This window comes from Anser anser, assembly GCF_964211835.1.
Source record: "Anser anser genome assembly, chromosome: 7".
NCBI lineage: Eukaryota > Metazoa > Chordata > Aves > Anseriformes > Anatidae > Anser > Anser anser.
Window position 1 is genome coordinate 16491557 of NC_139727.1, and position 20007 is coordinate 16511563.

Below are 20007 nucleotides of genomic sequence, written 5' to 3' on the forward strand. Positions count from 1 at the left end.
GAAGGGAAAACCTTGTTAGGTTCTTCTCAGTTTTAAGAGTGAATAGCTGTAGTAACTTTTCTTCCATAAGAAAGTAGAGAAATGCATACTTATCTACAACTTGCTTTGGATTTAGCCTGTTGCTAACTCAGGGCCTGCCATTGCTTAGCTTCCCAAGCAAATACAATTTTAGGAGTCCCCAGGAAAATTCCCCTTTAAACTCAGAGGAGCAGGGTACAAAACACAAAAATAAAAACCCTGATGATATTTTGAAAACTGTTTTTTCTTTGTCTAGGGACCACCAGGACTTCCGGGTGTGGCTGGACCTCCAGGGCCACCAGGACAGAAGGTATTTGCTCAGGCCTTGTGGAGCTGAGGGAAACATGGGAGTGGTCTCGGCAGAATTCACAAATATCCCTCCCCAGTGCTCCTCTTCTTCCTATTGGCACTATCAGGATGCATCTGGTCAGGCTCTACCACACCTCATGCATGAAATCCTGAATCCCTTTTCCCCCACCAAGGCATTATCTCAAAGATGAGGGATCCTTTCTACTCTACTCCCCTTTAAGAAGCAGCTTATGGGAACTGATCTCTGCAGGGATTGTGTTGGCTGGAGACTTACAGTGCTGGGGCCATGAACTGTTGTTCTGGGTAAACAAGGCTGGTGAAATTCTTAGAACTCACATGATGTACTGTTTCACCAGGGTTTTCCATGCTTTTTCTGTAACTATTAGTTTTCAAAGTCAGAGTCCCTGCTGACTGCTTCTGTAATGCCCATCCTTCATCATCCCAATGCCACACAAGTTGTAAGAATACTTGCTTCCAAACTGCCAGAGTAACAATTCTGTGTTTCAGGGTGAAATTGGCTTGCCAGGTCCTCCAGGCCATGATGGAGAAAAGGTAAGACAAGCAGCCTCTGTGATTGCTCTTTCCTTCAGTGGCCTTAAATTGGGCTAGTTTGCTCCATCTTGCTGTTGCTGATGCACAGTTACTTTTCCCCTAGGAGGTGGTAGGGGGAAATGATCTGGCTCCACAAAAATGTGTGTTAGTGGCTTATTAAGGTACTAACTTCTAAGGAAGAGTTGGGATGGCAAGGCAAATCTACTATTTATTTTTCCTGCCTCTTCAAATTGCATTAGTGTTGAGTGAATGAGCAATGAAAGAGTCTCTGGGCTAGGGAGTCTAACTTTACTCTTATCTACACTCACTTGTTGTTGTGTGGGTTTCTTTTAGGGACCACGGGGCAAGCCAGGAGAAATGGGTCCCCCTGGCCCTCACGGGCTGCCAGGAAAGGATGGACCTCCTGGGATAAAGGGAGAGCCAGGCCATGCTGGGGCTGCAGGACAAAAGGGGGATAAAGGAGAGCCAGGACAAGCCGGCTCACCGGTAAGTAAATCGGACCCTCTCAGCACTGCTCTGTCCTTGTGGCTGTCCAGGTTACGGGGTTTCTTGGATATCTCAAAGCCCCTAAGTGACTGGGGCAGTGCCCAGTCTCCTGGCTTGAGCCTGTCACAACTCCTGCATCCCCAGCACTAGTCAAGAGGGTTTTATGCAGTGAAATCTTGTGTTTTCAGAGGATTACTAGGAAAAAAACCTCTTGCTATTGCAACAGCTAGCTTTTGGTGTGTTTCTAGCATGGGCTACAGCGAACTGCTTAACCATGAGCAGAACCTGGAGGCAGGAAAGCAGTTCCCCATCCCTGTGCTGGGGAATGGCACATCCACAATGACAGGAGGGTTTTCAGGCACTTTGCTGTCTGTTTTCAATGCTGGTGCAGCCTTCCCTTTCCCCAGGTGTCTGAAGGCTGTCTAGGTTTTGCAGTGTGCTCTTGGAGGGACCAGAGCTAGTCCCGTCTCTGGCAATGTCTCTTATGCCTGTCTTAGTTTTTCAGAAAACTGCAAATCTTTCTTGATCCATAGGGTCTTGATGGCCCCACTGGAGAGAAAGGCGAACGAGGTGACCAAGGGATGCCAGGACCATCAGGATTGCCGGGTCCCATTGGACTTCCAGGATTGACAGTAAGAGTGAAAAAGACAGGCTGACTTTTCCTGCTTGGTGAAAACAGTATTGAGAAAGACGTTTCTCAAAGTGCAGAGTGTCTCAGGAGCCTCAGACCCCCCTCCCCCCCCCCCATCCCTTGGAGTTAGGTGCTTAGGTGTCAGCAAACATCTGTTGGGGCTCCAGCAGCAGGCGGGGAGCCAGCTGGGTGTTTGCTCCCACCGCTGGCAGGAGGTGCTGGGCTCTGGCAGGTGCTCATGCAGCCAAGTCAGCCGAGACGCCTGGTTTGCTGACAGCAGGGCCTGCTTGCTGTGCCTCCTCCCTCGGAGGCTGCAGTGCCACAGAGGTGTGAGGCTGCTGCTGGGAAAGGCAGGCAGTGTCCACAGCCCCTGCTCCCAGGGGCCTCGCTTTCTGTAGGCCGTCACCTCTGGAAGCAGGGGTGCTTTGGAGACAAGTGGAGCTGTGAGAGTCATACCCACTCTGTTCCCACCCCTCCTTTGGGGAGCTGCTTGACATATGGTGGCTCATGGGTGGCTTCTGCTGGAGTGAGGCACCAGTGTGCAGCTGTTGTGACAGGGTCTGTTGTTGTGTGCAGGGAGAGAAGGGCGAGCCTGGGGAGCGTGGAGACAAAGGAAACCCAGGAGAATCGGTAGGTCACCTGTCTTGTTTTCTCTGCAATCTCTGTCAGTAAAGGAGTGATGATTTTTGGCTGCTGGAAACCAGCACATCCCACCCTCTTATGACATCCTTCACTGAGGGACAGCCAGCTTCATCTTGTGGGGCTGAACTGCCAGCTGTCTTTAGCTCCTGATGCCCTACTTCTCTTCTGCACAAGAACCATCTAGCTCACGGCAAGCAATCAATAATGAATGCCTAGGGAAGAACAGAAGCCTATGAGAAGCATAACGATTATTTTCCTTGGCATTTGTGGTGAAGGGATTTTCTGAAAAATACCTGCCTGGATCTAGATATTTTCAATAGATCTTGGGTTCATGAATTTGTCACTTCTCCCCTCAAAGCTCACTCTTAACTTCTGTAGCACCCTGCAGTGAGGAGTCCCACAGGCTATCAGTACTCTTGTGTGTGTAGGGCCAGCAACCTTCCTCCAGATATTTTGAAACGGCTGCCATCTAGCTGTTAATCCTGTGAATCCTTGCAGTAACGGAGGGACCGTAGTGGAAGTGGACCTTTTTCTGAAAAAAAAATCACTGCTTTCCTTCCACCTAAGTCTCTGCAGCTGCCACAATAACCCTCCCCAGCATCCTGCTGCTGCTTCTTGGCTGCTCTGTCCTGGATTGCTGCCACTTTCTAACGCAGCCCTCAGGGGCAGTCCAGGTTTCCAAGCCTGGCAGAGCTCAGCTGCAGCCTGTGCCCTGCCTCCCCACTGAGCAGTTCCCCTTCACCTGCTGAGGCTGGTGGGTTGACAGGGACTTCTCTTGTGTTGCTTTCTAGATGCCTGGCCCCCCTGGACCTCAAGGACCACCAGGACCTCCGGTAGGTTTTGAGAGATTCACCTGAGGAGAGGGGCACTGGGAGTGAGGATAGAGTGGGAAGTGGCTGGGGAGGCTTTTGGGTGGAGATAACTGCCAGAAACACTGCAGCACTGAAGCAGGAACATGCTTAGCATCGTTTCCAAAACCACCCCCAGGGCAGGTCAGAGCTATGAGGGGCTGGGGAAGTAAAGGGAGAAGGTTATGTTAGTCTGAGATGAAAGGGAAGACAGTAGTGAGACGGGATGGACAGGATTAAAGGGATCAACTGCAAAAATGGTCTTAATAGCAAGCCTGGCCTGCAGCCAGGTTGTTCTTGGCGAGAGCCTCCTCATTACCAGATGAGAACAGTACATGAAGTGCCCTCTACACAAATAAAGAGGCCTTTGGGCTAAGCATTTGTGCCCTCAGCATGTCAGAAAATGAAAGCTCTGTGCTGTACAATGAACTGGAATACCTGGTTTTTAAGGCACACCCTTAAGCATTGCTCATACCTTGTTTCTCATCCCAAATACAGGGTGTTCAGGGCCTCCCGGGACCGAAGGTAAGGCTGTAAAACTTCAAATCCTGAAATTTGACTAGGGTTGTCTGAGGTGCAAGAATTCCCTTCAACAACCCCCTAGCTTTCAAAGTTATTTTTCTTCCAACTTTGTAAGAGAGTAAAACCTTCTGTATACTTTCTTGAAGAAAATGGGTTAGCAGCATTCATTTTAGGATTCAGAAAACCAGTTGTTCTCTCCTGTTCTAGAGAAGAAGGAAGCCACTGGCTGTTGGAAATCTTCCCGTGAGAGCATAGCTGAAATCTGTCTGAAGGGTAAAAGGTCTATACAACAGGATGGGCAGCCTGTCATACAGTCCTAAGTAACTGAACTCTACCTTAAAATTAGCCAGGTTTTATACGCTGTAAGTTCTGCTGTAAACCCATTCAAGAACTTCTCTGTTCTTGGTGATTTAAAGCTTTCTAATCTCCATCTAAATGTGTTTCTGTTCAGTCTGCACCACTGGTTTACCCACAGTAAACTAATGCACCTAGGTGAAAAAATATTTGAGTGGAAATATTCAATGAGATCTGCATTTTTCCTTACTCTCAGCAAAGGTTTGAAAATGTGCAAAACATCTTAATTCTGGCTAGACTTAGTGTTTGGCTAACTGTGCTATTTGGGCATTAGAGAAGAGGGTACATTTATCCTGATTCATTTCTTCTCTGAATGTTGATTACAAATACAATTAATCTGCCTTCCAGGTCCGTAACTCACTAGCTACTGTTATCAAGTGTCTGGGGAAACTTCCCTAAGACTTGGCACATGCCCCTTCTTGGGGGCTGGCTGCCAAATAATTGCAGGTGGCAGTCTTGCACAGCACAGGCTGGATTACAAACAGTACTGCACTGATTTCCTCCTCAAACAGAGGATCTATGTAGGCTAAACTAACAAGTGCAATGAGATGTCCTGAGTGGGGAAGTTTTTGTTCCGTCCCTGTAATTAGTAATAAATTGCTCTGTAATGAGGGGAGGGAAGAGAATTTTATACCCTCTGCAGACACGTTAGAAATTTGTAACTCTTCCAGGTGTGTGTCCAAGCCAAACAGTGTTGTGGGGCAGTAATGCAGGGTATGGAAACTGGAGTGTGCTGGTAGAGTGAGCCAACAGTGTTGTCTTTTATAAGTTGTAGAAGGGTGCACCAGTCAGACACACTGTTTCTGTGCAAACTTTGTACTTCTGACACTTGTGTTTCAAAATGCAACCAGAATAATGACTTTTAAATACTTTACAAACTGCAGTAGTGGGAAAAAAGCTTTGGGGATTGCATTTTGAATTTATAAAAATGTAGTATTTGATACTGCTTTGTGGTTTATACTACTGAATTTCAAAAGTACAGTTGGAAAAAGAATGAAAATTTTCCCCCCAAATCTTGAAACTGATGCCTTTGCATGTATAAAGTCTGTGTCTTCAAAAGATTGTTATGACTTTCTTCAAAGCTTATAGACACCTGTCATTCGCTTCCAGTGAATCCACAGTTTAAGATGTAAAGCCATTTAAATGTAAAGCCATTTAAAACTATTGCTTGACAAACCGTGCAAGAGCAGGGAGAATAACACAGAGGCAAGTTCAGTCCCCCTTTGACCATCTTCAATTATCATCTGGGCCTGATTTCCCCTCTTACTGGCACTGATGTAGGACAGGTACTCGTGCAAGTCACTCAACTGATACTGGTTTTCTTCAGGTTGGGCCAAGAATCAGGCTAAAGCGTTGTTCTTTGCCTCTTGCATTTTCTGCTGCTTCATCGCTCTCGGAACAGAGCAGAACAGAGGAATGTTTGTTATATAAGTGGTGTCACGGTGGGTTTATTTTCTGCTCCATCCTTCTTCCTTTAGGGGGAAGCAGGGATTGATGGAATGAAAGGAGAGAAGGGTGTCCAGGGTGAAAAAGGAGACAGAGGGCCACTGGGATTACCCGTAAGTATCCAGGAAGCAAGCAGCACTTGCAAGCAGCAAGCCAAACTTGTTTCAGCCGTAAGAAGATCCCTCAATGGGAGATGTACACGGGGATTTGATATGTAAAGTCAGAGAAAGATGATCTATAAATAACTGTGCCTTTGCTTCTTAAACTTACAAAGCTTCAATTTCTATACGCAGTCTTAATCTCCTAGGCCTGTTAAATACATCACTGATCCTTGTAGCTCTTTCTGCTTGTGGCAGGTTTGGAGAAAACAGTAATTTCCAATGGGTTGTTTGAAATGTCTGTGGCTGGTCTTGCCCTGTCTCCCTGAAGCACAAAGATGTGCAGAAGTAACAAAGGGAACATCTTGCCAGCAGCCTGCCACCTGGGCCAGGCTTTGTGCAAAAGTGTGGTGGTTCTGAGTGCATCCAGTCTGCCACCCAGTACTTTCCTATCGCCTCTGCAGTGGAATTGATGCTTTCCCCAACGCAGTAGAAGCCTCCTGTTTCCTGCTTTGTGAACTCAGTAACACCAGGCTAGCACTAGTGCACTGCTTAGCTTACAGGGAGGAATTTTGGCAGAATTATGAAGTTATAAGAGCTTTAGATACAAACTTGAGGACTTTGCAAAGAAAAGCTCGCATCACATCTGCTAAAAAGCCTCCTCACCCAGTGCCTGAGACTCACCTGAGTGCTGAGAATGAGTTACCACTAGCTCAGTCCTACTCAGCTGCTCTGCCAGCCCCCAGATCCTCTCATGGAAAGCACTGATGGCCGAGCCCACCATCTCCCCTTGCTGAGAGTCCTGCCTGGAAACGAGCACTACCGAGAGTGCATCCTGTGCACTGTGAGACTTTGTCTGCCTTTGTTTGATCACCCAGAGCTCTTGTCCCTGACTTTGGCTGAGATGTGCATGTCTGTCTTTGTAAAATGTTTTGCTTTTTCAGTTGTGTTTATAGCAGTTACCTTCCAGCACTTCATCTAACTCTAGGCACTCACATGAGCTCGTTATGAGTGTATTTGCCACAGGCTCCTCGCATAGCCAATGGAGAGAAGGGGATGCTTTCAGAAGGCTCTAATCCAAAGGACAGTGAAGCCACGAGAAATAAAAACCCAGTCCCCATTCTGCCCTGAGAAATGCAAATGGAAGCTTTCTGTGTAAAAACAGGTGTTCCCTCAACTCTGAGGGAACCAGGACAGGGAAAGGAGGTCCTTGTGACAGTCTGTACAGAAGATGCCCTGGGAATTACCCTGCAGAGCCCCACCAGAAACCAGGGTCCTGTGGCTTATTCCTGCATTTGGTCTTTTGACCTCTGCTCCAGCAATGGCCAAGTCCCTTGGCTTTCCACAACACTGCTCCCAAGCTGTGGAGTCAGGAAGGCTCACTCGGAAATGTTCTGTTTGTTGGGTTAACAATATCAGCTGGCCAACTAAGAGGCACAGTTACTGGGATTCTAGTAAGATCACAGATATTGCGGACCTCTTCAGAACTACGTAACCCTCTCTTGAGCTTTTCCCACATGTGATCCAGAGTGTTTTCGGTCTGTCAAACTAAATGCAGTGGAAATATTTCAGGACCTATTTGATAGAGCTTACTACAAAGATGCCAAAAAAAATTCCCCAGTTGGCTCTGCTGGCTTTTCATGTGAGACTTTGTGCTTGACGTTGTGCCAGAATTTCAGTTGGTTTGTCTGCATTAGTGACTGACAAGATGACTTTGTCACGTGCAAGTGGAGGAAACTCACTGCTTGTACTAGTTCTACCTAAGCTTGCTCACCTGGTCTTTGTCAGAGATACCACACTGTGCCAGACAGACCTTGGGCAGAACCACTGCAAGCTTTTATGGATGACGAAATTCAGGGCAAGCACCAAGCAGACAGGAAAGCGCCCCTTTAGCTCAGCCTGGTGTACGCACGTGCTGGTGACACAAGGGGATGGACCACCTGTCTTAGAAGCCCGCAGACAACCAGTTCCTCACCTCTCCTGTTGGACAAGAGATGGAGAGGGGAGGAAGCCTGCAGCTACCTACCTGTGTACCTACAGGACCTGGGTTTCTTGGTAGGAACTTGAAGACCTGCTGATGGCTCTGCAGGCCTCTGAGCTTTGTGTCTCCTCTGTGTTGTGCAAAGCCAATGCAGGCTTCAACTCCACTGTCACATTGTCCTCCTCACCTGTCATAGAGCAGCTTCTTCCTCAGGGGTTTTCTTGGTGGCACGGCAAGAGGGAAATAAATTTGTGTTCTTAAGGGGATCTGAAAGCTGCAGGTCAATATTACATGTATTCAGTGTTTGTTTTTGTTGGTTTGCTTGTAAGTACCATCACTTGTCCTTGAGATCTTTAGTTGTTGTTGTTGATTGCAAGCATATGTTTGTCTCAAGTCACTGCTTCACTCACCTCTCCCCTCTCCTTTCCCCCCCTCACCCTCCTCCCCTCTCCTCCTGCCTTGTTTTTGTTAACCCTCCCCATCTGTTCAGGGTGCTTCAGGTTTAGACGGCAGGCCTGGACCACCGGTGAGTTCCATTTCTCCTTTGCCCTACGTTCCTCCCCCCAGTATCGTGACTTGTCTCGTCTTTCCCACCAGTGTTGTTTATGCCAAGAATAACCTTATTTTCTCCAAAGCAGGTTCTGGGGGTGCGGGGTGTGTGTGTGTGTGTGTTGCGTGTTAAAGTCTGGGAGGCAATTAAGACACATGCTTGTTTCTTGATACTATGAGTCTGTCTGGATCCTGGGATCACAGCCTACTTCTTCCACTTTAACTCAATAACAAGATGAATGAAACTCCCACATGGTTCCACGATGCTCGGTTCTTGTCTGCTTTGTTGTGAGGGGTCTCCATCCCTCCACCCTGTTGCTCTCCGTGGTAACCTTGCTTGCAGCCTTTTCACAACAGCAGCTCTTCAGTTGTGTCTTTGGCATAATAACTCCTGTCTGCTTTATCTTGTGAGCAAAAGCTTTCTGCCGTGCCTTGTTTTCACACTAGGTGCTTAGGGCTGTATTACTGTGGGTTATGCTCACAGGTCTCTCTCCTTTGCCTGGGAAGCATGTCTCTGCTAAAAGGCGTTCTGTGAGGAGGACTAGCCATTAGCTTGCCAGCAGCACAATGCCATGCAACTTCATCAGCTCTGTGCATGCTTTCCCTCTGTCTGAGATACCTTGGGGGGTTTCCAATCTGCTGAGTACATCTGTGAGGCAATGGCTTCTCATAGATCAACAGGAAGAAGCAAGATCCCCACCTCTTGTTGCTAACTCATTGTGAGATGTGAAGGAAATAAACTCCTTGTGGCTTAGCTTCTCAGCCTGTCAAACTTGGAATGAGACAAGTACCACTAACCTGGTGCTGCAAAGCATGCTGCCATTCCAAGGGTAAAAGCTGTTAAATAATGGGCCAAATACTTTTTTATCCCACTTGGGAAATCATGCATCACCCCATGTATGCTCCAATTGGCTATTTAAAAAGTGATTTCTCCTCAGTGTAACTGGGGATAATCCACTGCTCTGGAACTTCAGGACAGGTTCTGAGTTACAGCTTATCTGCTCTCCTGTTCTGGAAAATTGTAGCTTGATTTTTGTAAATGTGCAGGTTAGCTCTCAGTATATTTCATGGCACTAAATTATCTTAAAATGACGCAAATATGCAGGCAATTAAGATCTTTGTGATGTAGACTCCTGTGCGTGAATCCAAGGAGAGCCACTCTTTTTCACTGCTTTGAAACTGTGCTGCACGAACTGTATCTCTACTTACATCCTGCAGATCTTGGCTTGTCTGAAAAGCTCTTCTGATCCATGAGTTGTACTCAACTTGGAGGGGTTACTTTTGTGACTATGCATTGTGATTCTTGCCAACCTTAGAAGCGTATGCAGTAGGGCTGGGTAAATAAATGCCTAACTGTGCAGTGTGGCTAGGGGCAGTGCTCACTGCAAACGTGAAGGCTGTGCTTTATCTGGTCTGGGAGAGTTGTAGCAGACCCTTCAGCAGGGAATGCTCCAAAACCCAGGAGGCTGTACGTGCCTGGATCCAGCATCACCTCCATGTGAGTGTTTTGTTAGTGAGGAGGACTGTTGGCTGCCTGCTCTATTGCCCCTTTTAAAGATCAGCTTGGACTGGGTTCATTTCCCAAAGCCTGAACAAGCCTCAGCACTACCAGCAAATAGGTTTGGTATACTAGTGGGAGATGGCCCCTGTGTCAAAAGGGGAGCAAAAAACGTGGTTTTTCCTGTCAGTGTGATCAAGAGCCCGATGGAGTAGCAGAAATAGCAAAAAGGGAGCAGAAGGCTTGGGAATGAATGATACCACTACCCCTCCTGGTATGCGTCTGCATTCCTCTTTGCAGCATGGTGTCTTTCAGCTTGCATGACTGGCTGCCTACCACCAATGCAAGCTTTTAGTTTTGTCTACCTCAGCTGACACTGGGAGGTTGGGGGGAAGGAAACAACACACACTCACACACACACAAAAGTTGCTTACTGTATATCTAAATGGCCTTTATTCTGCTACAGCTTTCAGCATTGTCTGTGACACAAACTGGAGAGAAAAACATTCCCTCGTGGTACTAGTAGAAATGCCCCCTGTAACGATTGTGAAGGCATAGCTTCAAAATCAGAAAACAAGGCTCTGTAAGATGGTGCTGGTGTGACCTAGTGCAGCAGTTCCCGTGTTTGTCAAACTGCATGTAACAACTTCTTCAAACCCATCGGCACCATTGCTGAAAGCTGTAGTGGCGCTAGATGCCTTCAGCCACTGGAGTGTCCTTCCCAGCTGTGCTTCTTCCTAAAGGAGCATCTGTGTCTCCTGGCTTTAACGAAGCCCTGGAATAAAAAAGGCCTGATATATTTTCTTTCCTCCAACTACAGGGTACTCCAGGACCAATGGGGGTTTCGGGACCAGCAGGACCAAAAGGAGAAAGGGTGAGTTTGGTTCAAAACTGACCAATACTCTGTAACTTCTCTGAAGATACAACAGTTCCTTAAAATTGAGAAGCTCTAGGTCTTCCTAGCATCTGAAACTTCTCTCTTTGTGCATATAGGACCCTCAACTTGGTCTCTGAATTCTAAGCATTTTATTCTTGGGGTTTTAGGTATTTTAAATCATAACCTTTCCATTTCTTCTAAAGTGTTTCTGTAGTCATTGTTGTGCTGCCTGTTCATACCAAATAGGAGCGTAACAATTTCTATTTTGTCTCTATTTCAGGGCAGTAAAGGAGATCCTGGTGTTGTAGGACCAATGGGACCAGCAGGACTTCCTGTAAGTGTGAGAGCACTAGGAATGTGTTATCTACAAGCCTCTATTTCCTTGCTGTGGCTGATAGTTTAAGGTGCTGCTGTAACGTAACATTTCCAATTTCAGCTAGGTTACGTGTTAAAGAATCAAAATTATGAGCTTAAAATACCCCATGGGAGCAACAGGAAGAGCTGGGTAGTTTCAGAGCAGTTATTCAGAATGAGATAGATGAAGCTGAAGGGAACTCTAAATTCTCTGTGGCCCTCAAAGTACCAAAAGAAGCTGCGTGGGACTCGCAGGATTTGTATTTTACTCCAAAATAATGCTTTTGAGCGTGGTGTACCTTTCCACAGGTGGGTGTATGCATTTTCATCACAGTGACAAAAGTTGCCTTGAGTGAGGTTAGTTCCATTGTTTGGAATTACTTTTGCAAAATGGAGCCAGTGCTGGAACTTTGGTTTTAGGTAATCAGGGAACTGCTTCATTGTTTAAAAAAATAAAAATTAAATAAATAAATAAAAGGAGAAAAAAAAAAAGAAAAAATGAAGCTTGCTGTTGTGTACTTTTGTATTCCTCTTCAGAAACGGAGTTCTTTCAGCTAGTCTAGTTTCTGTGTGAAGAATCCTTAGAGTAGAAGCAGTGGTGTGTTAGCCTGGATGGTCTTTTGGAGGTGAGGAGGAGGTTGTCTACAGGAAATGTTAATTTTTACCACACAGTAATTGATAGTGATGGAAAGGAACTCTTGGGCACCCGTTCCTTTTAAGGAAGTCTACAATGGGACCTATCTGTTTGTAAAATATTTCTGTTTTTGTGTTGATGTGTTTCAGGGTTTACAAGGTCTGCCTGGTGACAAAGGAATCCGGGTAAGTTACCAAGCAAGTCTTGGTCTTTGCACAGTGGTGGAGTGGTCAGTGCCTGAGCCACTTAAAGATGGCTAGCATGTGATTCTGTTTGCTAGACCTTTGTATGAATGACTTTACAAACCTGTATTTTTGAAGGTGATACCTGTAGTTCGTCTCTTCATCTAGGACATCACAGCATGGCCCTCTGAAAGATACAGGAGGGATTTTCTAATGTGTTCTTTGTTGTCATAGCTCTGTTCTCACTGAAGTATGGCTTCATGTGTGGTAGAGTTAGGCCAACATGGCATGCTTTAGAAAATCCTGCTTATCTGTTTTGTAGTGTGTCTAGGGATTCCCATGAGAATTAACTGAGATGTAGTCAGCAGATCTTATCACATTACTTTTAAATTCCCCCTGAAGTGTGAAAAAAGTTGACCTCTAGCAAAGGGTTCTCCAGAGAATTTGGAAGATGGAAATTTGGAGAAGATAAATTAAATTTGCATACTTTAAAGAGTCAAATATGAAGCCTCCTCAGGCTTTGTCCTGACCGGATGTGATAAAGAGCTGGATCAAAACCCATAATGTGAATGGCTGCTCTTCTGTCTCACCACCTCTGTTATAAAAAGATAAATATTACTAAAAAGTGTGCATTGAACACTCCTTGCCTTTCATTGGCATTCAAATCATTGGATTTTCAACAACAAAAGGAACTTCTTGCTTGTTAAGTCTCTGAATCTTTTTGATTAAAAACAATTAAGACCAACAGTTGAATATAATTTATAGTTAGAAATATAAATGACTTCTGGGTTGTGGTTTTAAGACTACAGTTCTATAAATACGTCAAACAGCTTAATAAAGTAAATGTGTATGTCTTACGCATGTGCTCACACATACACATATACATTCTCTTGATAAGACTCTGGTATCACCTAAATTTATCTGAATATGTAAAGATTTATAGTGCATGTGCCCATGCAGTGATTTCATTATATGATTTTGCTTTTCATAAATAGTGAGTGTTCTCTGTTCTTATCTGAAATGTATCTCTGACCTTACTCTGCACAGAACGAGCAGTTTTGGAATGCAGTAGCCAATTTGCATCTTAAACTAGGGGAGAAAGGTCCAAATTTCCTGGGAGTTCCAAAGTCCTCCCCTTTTTTAATCATTCCATTTCTGGCTTTGCTTCTTAACTTCCTCCTTAGTGAGATGTGTTGTGTTTTGTTTGTGTGGCTTTTAAGCAGAAAATAACAGAATTCCTATGCTACTTCAGTTGGCTTTTAAACTGGGTGTATTATTTAAAAGAAGGGTCCTTCACTGGTTGTAGTATGTCAATCGGATTTCCCTAAGCTCTCATAAAAGCAAATGAAAACTGGGAACACCTCCTTGTAGAGGATGGGTTGGAAAGCAGCATGAGTGGGAAGATTCGCTGGCCCCTTGAAGCATGTTTTGCCTCACTGCAACCAACATTTGAAATGAAAACATGTGAAAGTTGAGACTGTAAATGGGCAAGTGCAATGTCTTTTCGGGTGGGATCCTAGAAAATACCTCTTTTCCCACCATATATTTGTACCACGACTTCTCCTTGCTCCTGCTCTGCTCCAAAAATGGTGATGAGGTCACCACTACTTAAAGTAGTTAAACAATACAGTTTTGTTAAGTCCCCTTCGAATAAAGCTGTATTGTCTGAATGCCTCCATCTTTTTGAGGTCACAGACATATTAAAAATACTATTTAGCAGAACTGGACACTGCTCGTTCCCGAGGATTTGCTCTGTTGCCCTGTATCCCTAGATGAGCACTAGGTCTCCCTTAGTGGAATGTAGCTTCTTCTGTGAGAGAAGTGAGAGACCATTTCTCCCAAGTTAGTTTATGGCAAAACTATGGCAGTTCAGCCAGGAGACTTAAAAATGAACAAGAAGAAAGGTGTGAAGTTAAAAAGAGAAAGCAATGCCTTGCTCCTGACCTGCTCCGCAGGGACTGGGACCTGGGGTACAACACCTGCCTCTTTGCAAGTGGGAGATGGGTTCATTTGACATGCTTCCCTTTTGTTTCTTTGTTTTTGTTTTTTTCTTCCAGACAGCTGCAGTATGATTGTCACTTTAATAGGAAGATTCTCAGTATTGAGTACATTAAAAATTGAGGATCAGTTTTGTTAAGCTTCCAAACAGTTCGCCAAAATCCTCAGTGAACCCTCCCAGCTCCTTTAGGCCGAGTAGTGGTTTTTCAGTGTCAGAAGCCCTCCTGCTGCCTGCTGTTCAGTGTGGAGCGCAGCGTAGCTGTGCCTGGGGACAGGCAGAGACGTACGGTGCCACCAGGTACCAATGGGAACAGATACAGCCTTTTGGGACACCCAGATGAAAAAGTGCAAACCCTGATCTTTTGCTGCCAAGTTGATATCTTTGCTGTTGTTCTAATGCCTGTATTTTTTCTCATGTGTGTATGTGTGTCTTCCTCGCTCCTACAGGTCCACCTTTGTCCCCTTTATCCCTTCCTCCTCTTCCGCCTTTCTTCCTGGTTCCTTCCTCCTCCCTCCAGAGCAACCCACGCTGCATTTTCCTGGATTATCCTCTCTGTTCCAGTGCTTGGTTCTGGGTGATTTTGCCTCATTGCTTCTCCTCTCCCATCCATTTCTCTTGCCAGCTTTGGGTTTAACACATTTTAAAGAAGAAACAGCAGCCTGCGCTGTCTGATGTTATCCCCTAATTCCTTTAACCTTTCCCACAAGGACCCTAAATTCATTTCCCTGTGCAGCTGCCCCTTTCCCTGTTTTATGCTCAGCAGCTTTGAGAATTTTGTCTGGCAAATCCCCCTGTTACACCCGGCCTTGGCTGCCCTGCTCTCGTAGGATATTGTCCCAGGGCATCTGTGCCTTCCCTTGGGCCCTCCTGTGGCTGCCTTTCAGACCCAGTGCTGCCCCCTCACAAAGGAGCAGGCCTCCTCTTTTGGTTATTTTTTCTTCTAAAACGTTCCCGTGGATGAGAATTTCATTCTGAATGAGAATTCAGAGTAGTAAGAACAAGTCCACGGGGAGTCTGGGCCAGCGGCGCCCAGTAAATGCAGCAGGAGATCCTGCTTGGGGTCTGCCGCAGGTCCTGTCCCTGAGGCACTGGTGCCCCTGGAGCCCTCTGCCTGGCACCCTGGAGCTCCTGTGGGAGGGGAGGGAACCCCCAGCCCCTTGGGACTGAGGGTGGGTGGCACTGCCCGGAGCAGTGCTCTCCCCTCCTCTGGCTCGAGGTGCCCCCCTCTGAATGTCCAGGAAGCCTGGAGAAGCAGTCTCCTGATGATGGTGCTAGAGGAGGCCTCCGCTGGCCCCATAGGCCTGCTGTAAAGTTCAGTGGCCCTTGTGCTTCCTTTGATGCACAGCCCGAGTAGCCTCGGTGTGGGGTTTAGGCACAGCCAGCGTGTTTATACAGCCCAGGAAAGGCTAGGGGTGCCATACGTTGTCTTTCACTTAACGTCTCAAAGGGAGGTTTCACTTCTTTTAAAATGTTTCCTAAATGTTTATCATTTTTAAACTATTGCTGACATTTGTTTGAAATGGATGATCCTAAAGCTTTTGTGTATTCTTTTTTTTTCTTTTTTTTTGGACTAAACTGTTATTTACAGGGGGAGAGGGGCAAGAAAGGCTCTAGAGGGTCTAAAGGGGATAAGGGAGACCAAGGAGCGCCTGGATTAGATGCACCCTGTCCGTTGGTATGTTCTGTTTTATCAAATGTACTGTTTTAAGATTTGTGGTGGGGAAGGAAGAAGGAAATCATAACAGAAATAACGGTCTTGCAAAAGTATAACACTCAGATAAGGCCGCTCTGGTTCCTACTGCAGCCTTCAGTGGGGAACAACCGATCCTTTGAGCTGCTGAGTGGCCATGGTTATGTTCCTTCCTCCTCCGGAGCTCACACAGGCTTAGGGTACATGGCTACGTGCCACGTGCTGGGAGCCCAGGGCTTTCTCCTGTGCAGACAGAGCCCGGTGCCTCCTTTACTGCCCGCGAGGGCTCTTCTCTGGAAACGTTCAGTGTCATCATGTCTGTGTGATAGCAAAACTCTTTTTGTTGCCCTGGAATAACGGCCGGCCAACGTGATTGCCTGAGAGTGACACAGGGAACTCGAGCTGCATTGCCCAGAGGGGAAGCACGTCTCAATTGTTTTGAATGGGACATGTTTCTGTCAGAATGTGCCATCTATCAATCTGGATGAATAAATGTATGAATATCTACACATTTCATCTAAACTCATACACTGCAGCGGCTATGCTGCCAGAAATCAGTAGTATTGCCGTAAATCCCAGGAATACTTGTGCATCGTGTATCTAGAAACTCAGCTGCTGGGAAATAGGAAAAATGGATGACTTCAAAACAGATGAAACATCACTTCCATCCTCTCAGACTGAGCTCAGTTGAAGAAGTGTGCCCTGACTCGTAGATTACAGAAGAGCAGGCAACTGCTCCTACTGATTACACAGATAGGTACAACCGGGAACATGTGCCCTCTGTACTCTGGGTGTGCAGCAGAGTGCCCTGCGACAGTCCCAGCGCAGGACTGAGCCTCTCCTCCTGTGCCACGGAGGTGCCTGGCATTATCTGAAATAACGACAGTGGTTGATCTCATAAACAGGGTCTCCGAGGTTTTAAAGGCGAGAAGGGTGAGCCGGGGTTACCTGGGCTGGACGGGCTGGATGCCCCGTGCCCATTGGTATGGCGTACCTTCCCTTTCCTGCATGATTGTTTGCTTTTTTGCCTTGGTTGTTCTTTTCCGATACCTCTAAGTAGTTGCATGCCCTAGAGACACACGTGGCAGCTCCTTCCTCACCTTTCCTGCCCTGCCTTCTTCACGCTGCTATTGCCAGGATCAGTCCTTTTGCCTTTGTGCTATGCTTCACAGCTGCTGCCAGCATGAGGAAAATGTAGCAGGAATGAGAATTTTAAAACTGCTTCAGTTCTTGCTTTGCCTTCATTTTGAGAACTTTTATTAGACTCATGTGTGGAGACTGCAGCTGCACTAGCTTGGCTTTCTAGCCAAGGAGCTGCAATGCTTACCTCCCTCCGTAAATCCACTTTCAAGCGCTTCTGTGTGGTTAGCACAGTCTGGCACTGCTCTGTATTGCCTCAGTCACTCTGTCCACTGACCGTAAAAATATAGTTAGCTGTTAGCAAGCCCATGTGAAACATGTTATTTAGGCACTTATCTCCCTCAATTCCTACCAGACAATTCCTATTTGTGACTCTCCCCAAAATCAGAATGGTACCAACAGCATCCAAGAAACGTGGAATTGCCTATTTCCTGATAATCCTGATAATCATTCATCTATTACAGAATGCTTATTGTATTAGTGCTGCATCTAACCCAGTGATTGTAGCACTAAGGCAGTTGGGAACATTTAACCTCACCTGATTTCTAAGTATCCCATTAAACATCACCAGTCTATGGGTTTACTCAGAGATGGTCTGTGGCTGTGCAGCATCCAGGTGAGGGTTTTATCCTTACAGCTGTCTCAGCCATCCTGTAGTATCCCTCTGCCCTTTCAGCCCCCATTCACCATGCCAAGGCCTGCTTCAGGGCCGTTATTCCATACCTCAGGCTCTCTTAAAGCTGTTTGATGCCATTTACAAGGGATGTGAGATCAGTTCGTTCAACTGGCTGGAAAAATGTCTCCCAAAGAAAAATGTATCTAGATAAAGCCATACTCTATCTAGAAGGGGTTTTTAGTTTCCTGAGGAAACCAGCCCTGGGGTTGCCATTAGAAAAGCCTTCGTTATTTGGCCTTTGTGAAGAGCTAGTGTTGGTGTGCCTTCCAGCACTCCCTGCTTCATGTGCTGCCATTTTCTCTGTGGGGCAGTGACCATAAGCAGTGACTGCTTGCACATTCTTAGTTGCTGCTCTGTAAATTCGGGTAGCACAAAGCAACTCTTCTGCCAGTCCCAAAAGTGAAATCATGCCTGCCCAGAACAGTCTCCAAAGGAAAAAGAGCCATGTGTTTCACCTCCATATACATACAATATACATATACATATACATACAATAACAGCCAGGTTTCTATGGAGTAAGTTTGGCTGAATAAAGCACCTGATTTCACAGGTGCCAAGGACTCTGCCTGTGCCCTGACAGACTGCCTTTCTTTTTCTGTCTCTGCTCTGTTAGAATTTACCCTGCATGGCCATATTAGAATGCGCACCTCTTCATACCTATTTTTGTTAAGGGGAACTTGCCAGAAAATCTGGTGAAATGCAGATGCCATTATTTTTATTTATATGTATATATAGCATACTGGCATGCAAGCTAGCTTGGGAACTTGAATAAGCATGGTGTTTGATCCAACTAGGTTAAAAGCTTAGCATCCTGCTGACGCATCCATGTGCATAACTTCTGGAGGCCGTGAACTAATGCTTCACACATCTGATATGTGGATGGAGATACTCGGTGCTAACAAGCATGTCCCATTTCCGTTATCTGCAACAAACACTTCCTCGTGCCCCTGGTCTTCCTCTGATCCTTACGCTGTAACTCTGGCTTCCCGTTCCTCCATGCACCTAACCTTCCATCTCCTCCTGCGATGCACTACACCAGTCACTCCTGCCACCACCAGTGTACCAATGGGAAGGCCACAGTTTAACTGGTAGTTAATTAATCTGTGATTCAGGATTTCCACATAGTGGGAGGAGAGGGGGGAAGTGGGGAGAAAGAACCACAAGGAGACTGCAGTCCAGAAAATGCATTCAGAAAGCAATTTGCATTTTAGTACATAAACAGGAAATAACTTACAGCATCACGACAGTGCTCAGTTCACGAATCCCTTGAAAGTGTGTCTCTGTTGAATAGTTTTTATCAGAATATGCTACTGTGCATTTGCTTTTTTCTTCCTCCCTTTCTCAAATGGGATGAAACGCACAACAGCTTTCTCATCTGGTACTTGAGGAAGTGAGAACTGAGTCATTTGACTGAAGAAATGTGCCCGCATCACGCTTGGTACAATTTCACTGCCTCCAGTTCTCATTGGGAGTAGCACCAGCCTGAGAACCTGATACACACAGAAGTATTTGACTTCTAGTGTCACAGATGCAGCTTCTTGTGCCCGGATTTTCAGCTGTGTATCTCCTGCTCAAGAGCACATTACCATTGATATTCGTTTCCTCTTTTCTCACGTTAAGTAAAGCTGCACTGAGATGTAATTAATGGCAGTAATTCACAAAAGCATTTCCTAGCTGCCTAGTCTCAGTCTTTTGGTAGCAAAGTCCTTAAAGTATCCAACCTTCAATGATAAAAAATAAATCACGTGCTCATCCTGGGACGGGATAGCCCAAGACTTCAGGGCTGCAGAATTGCAGGGGTATTTTCACAGAAATCTCACTGATGTTATGGGGGGGGAAGAGAAAACACAAACACTCAAGGAGTCAGTGAGATGCTCAGCCAGCACGGGCTGCCAGCTGCTTGCCCTCCTGGTTTCCCTGGAGCAGGAGCTTCTCAGAGGCAAGAGGGGACAGCTGGGCAGCCTCTCACGTGATAAAGCAAACCCTTTAATAAACAGGGCAGAAAGGAGATGGAATTTTTTTCCAGACCCTCCTCAGGACCCGAGGTTAGTGCTGCCTCTGGGGTTTGCTTGACCTTGGTGCTACAGAGTCAAGCCTGGGACACAGACCTGCCACCTGCCTCCTTGCTTCCAGCTAGACTCAGCCCCAAGTCCGGGTCGCTGCAGAGGGGTGAGGAATATCTGTCAGACTATTCCTCCAGCCCCGGTTCGGACTGTTTGTTGCAGCTGTAACAGTTAACCCATTCCTTCTTTCCGCATTCTCTGCGCTATTTGCCATGTCCTAAACTGCCCTTTCATCCATCCCTTTTGCAGGGAGAAGATGGCCTCCCGGTTCAAGGCTGCTGGAACAAGGTAAAATAATCCTGGAGCTGTTGTGGCTGTGCTGAGCTGGCTGTGCTGCAGGTCCCACTGGTTTTTCTATGAGTGTGGCTAAGGGCAAAGTAGGTGTGGAGGCAAGCGTGGGATTTCCAGACCAGACCTCTGAAAAGCAGCAAGCAAAACTCTCCCTTGTTTGTATGCTG

The 20007-nt window shown here is 46.2% G+C and overlaps 1 protein-coding gene across 3 annotated transcripts in view; it reads left to right on the forward strand.

The window, feature by feature from the left end:
- COL13A1 (collagen type XIII alpha 1 chain) overlaps nt 1-20007 on the forward strand; it is a 99400-nt gene that overhangs the window by 69325 nt on the left and 10068 nt on the right. For 2 of the 3 annotated variants that reach the window (XM_083844354.1, XM_083844355.1), the window contains 14 exons: nt 275-328; nt 835-879; nt 1213-1365; nt 1899-1997; nt 2573-2626; nt 3430-3471; nt 3985-4011; nt 5841-5921; nt 8378-8413; nt 10755-10808; nt 11092-11145; nt 11949-11984; nt 15569-15655; nt 19799-19837. In XM_083844354.1, coding sequence (XP_083700480.1) covers nt 275-328; nt 835-879; nt 1213-1365; nt 1899-1997; nt 2573-2626; nt 3430-3471; nt 3985-4011; nt 5841-5921; nt 8378-8413; nt 10755-10808; nt 11092-11145; nt 11949-11984; nt 15569-15655; nt 19799-19837 — 861 coding nt within the window. The remainder of the gene's footprint in view (nt 1-274; nt 329-834; nt 880-1212; nt 1366-1898; nt 1998-2572; nt 2627-3429; nt 3472-3984; nt 4012-5840; nt 5922-8377; nt 8414-10754; nt 10809-11091; nt 11146-11948; nt 11985-15568; nt 15656-19798; nt 19838-20007) is intronic. The other variant, XM_083844356.1, reaches the window with a different exon arrangement.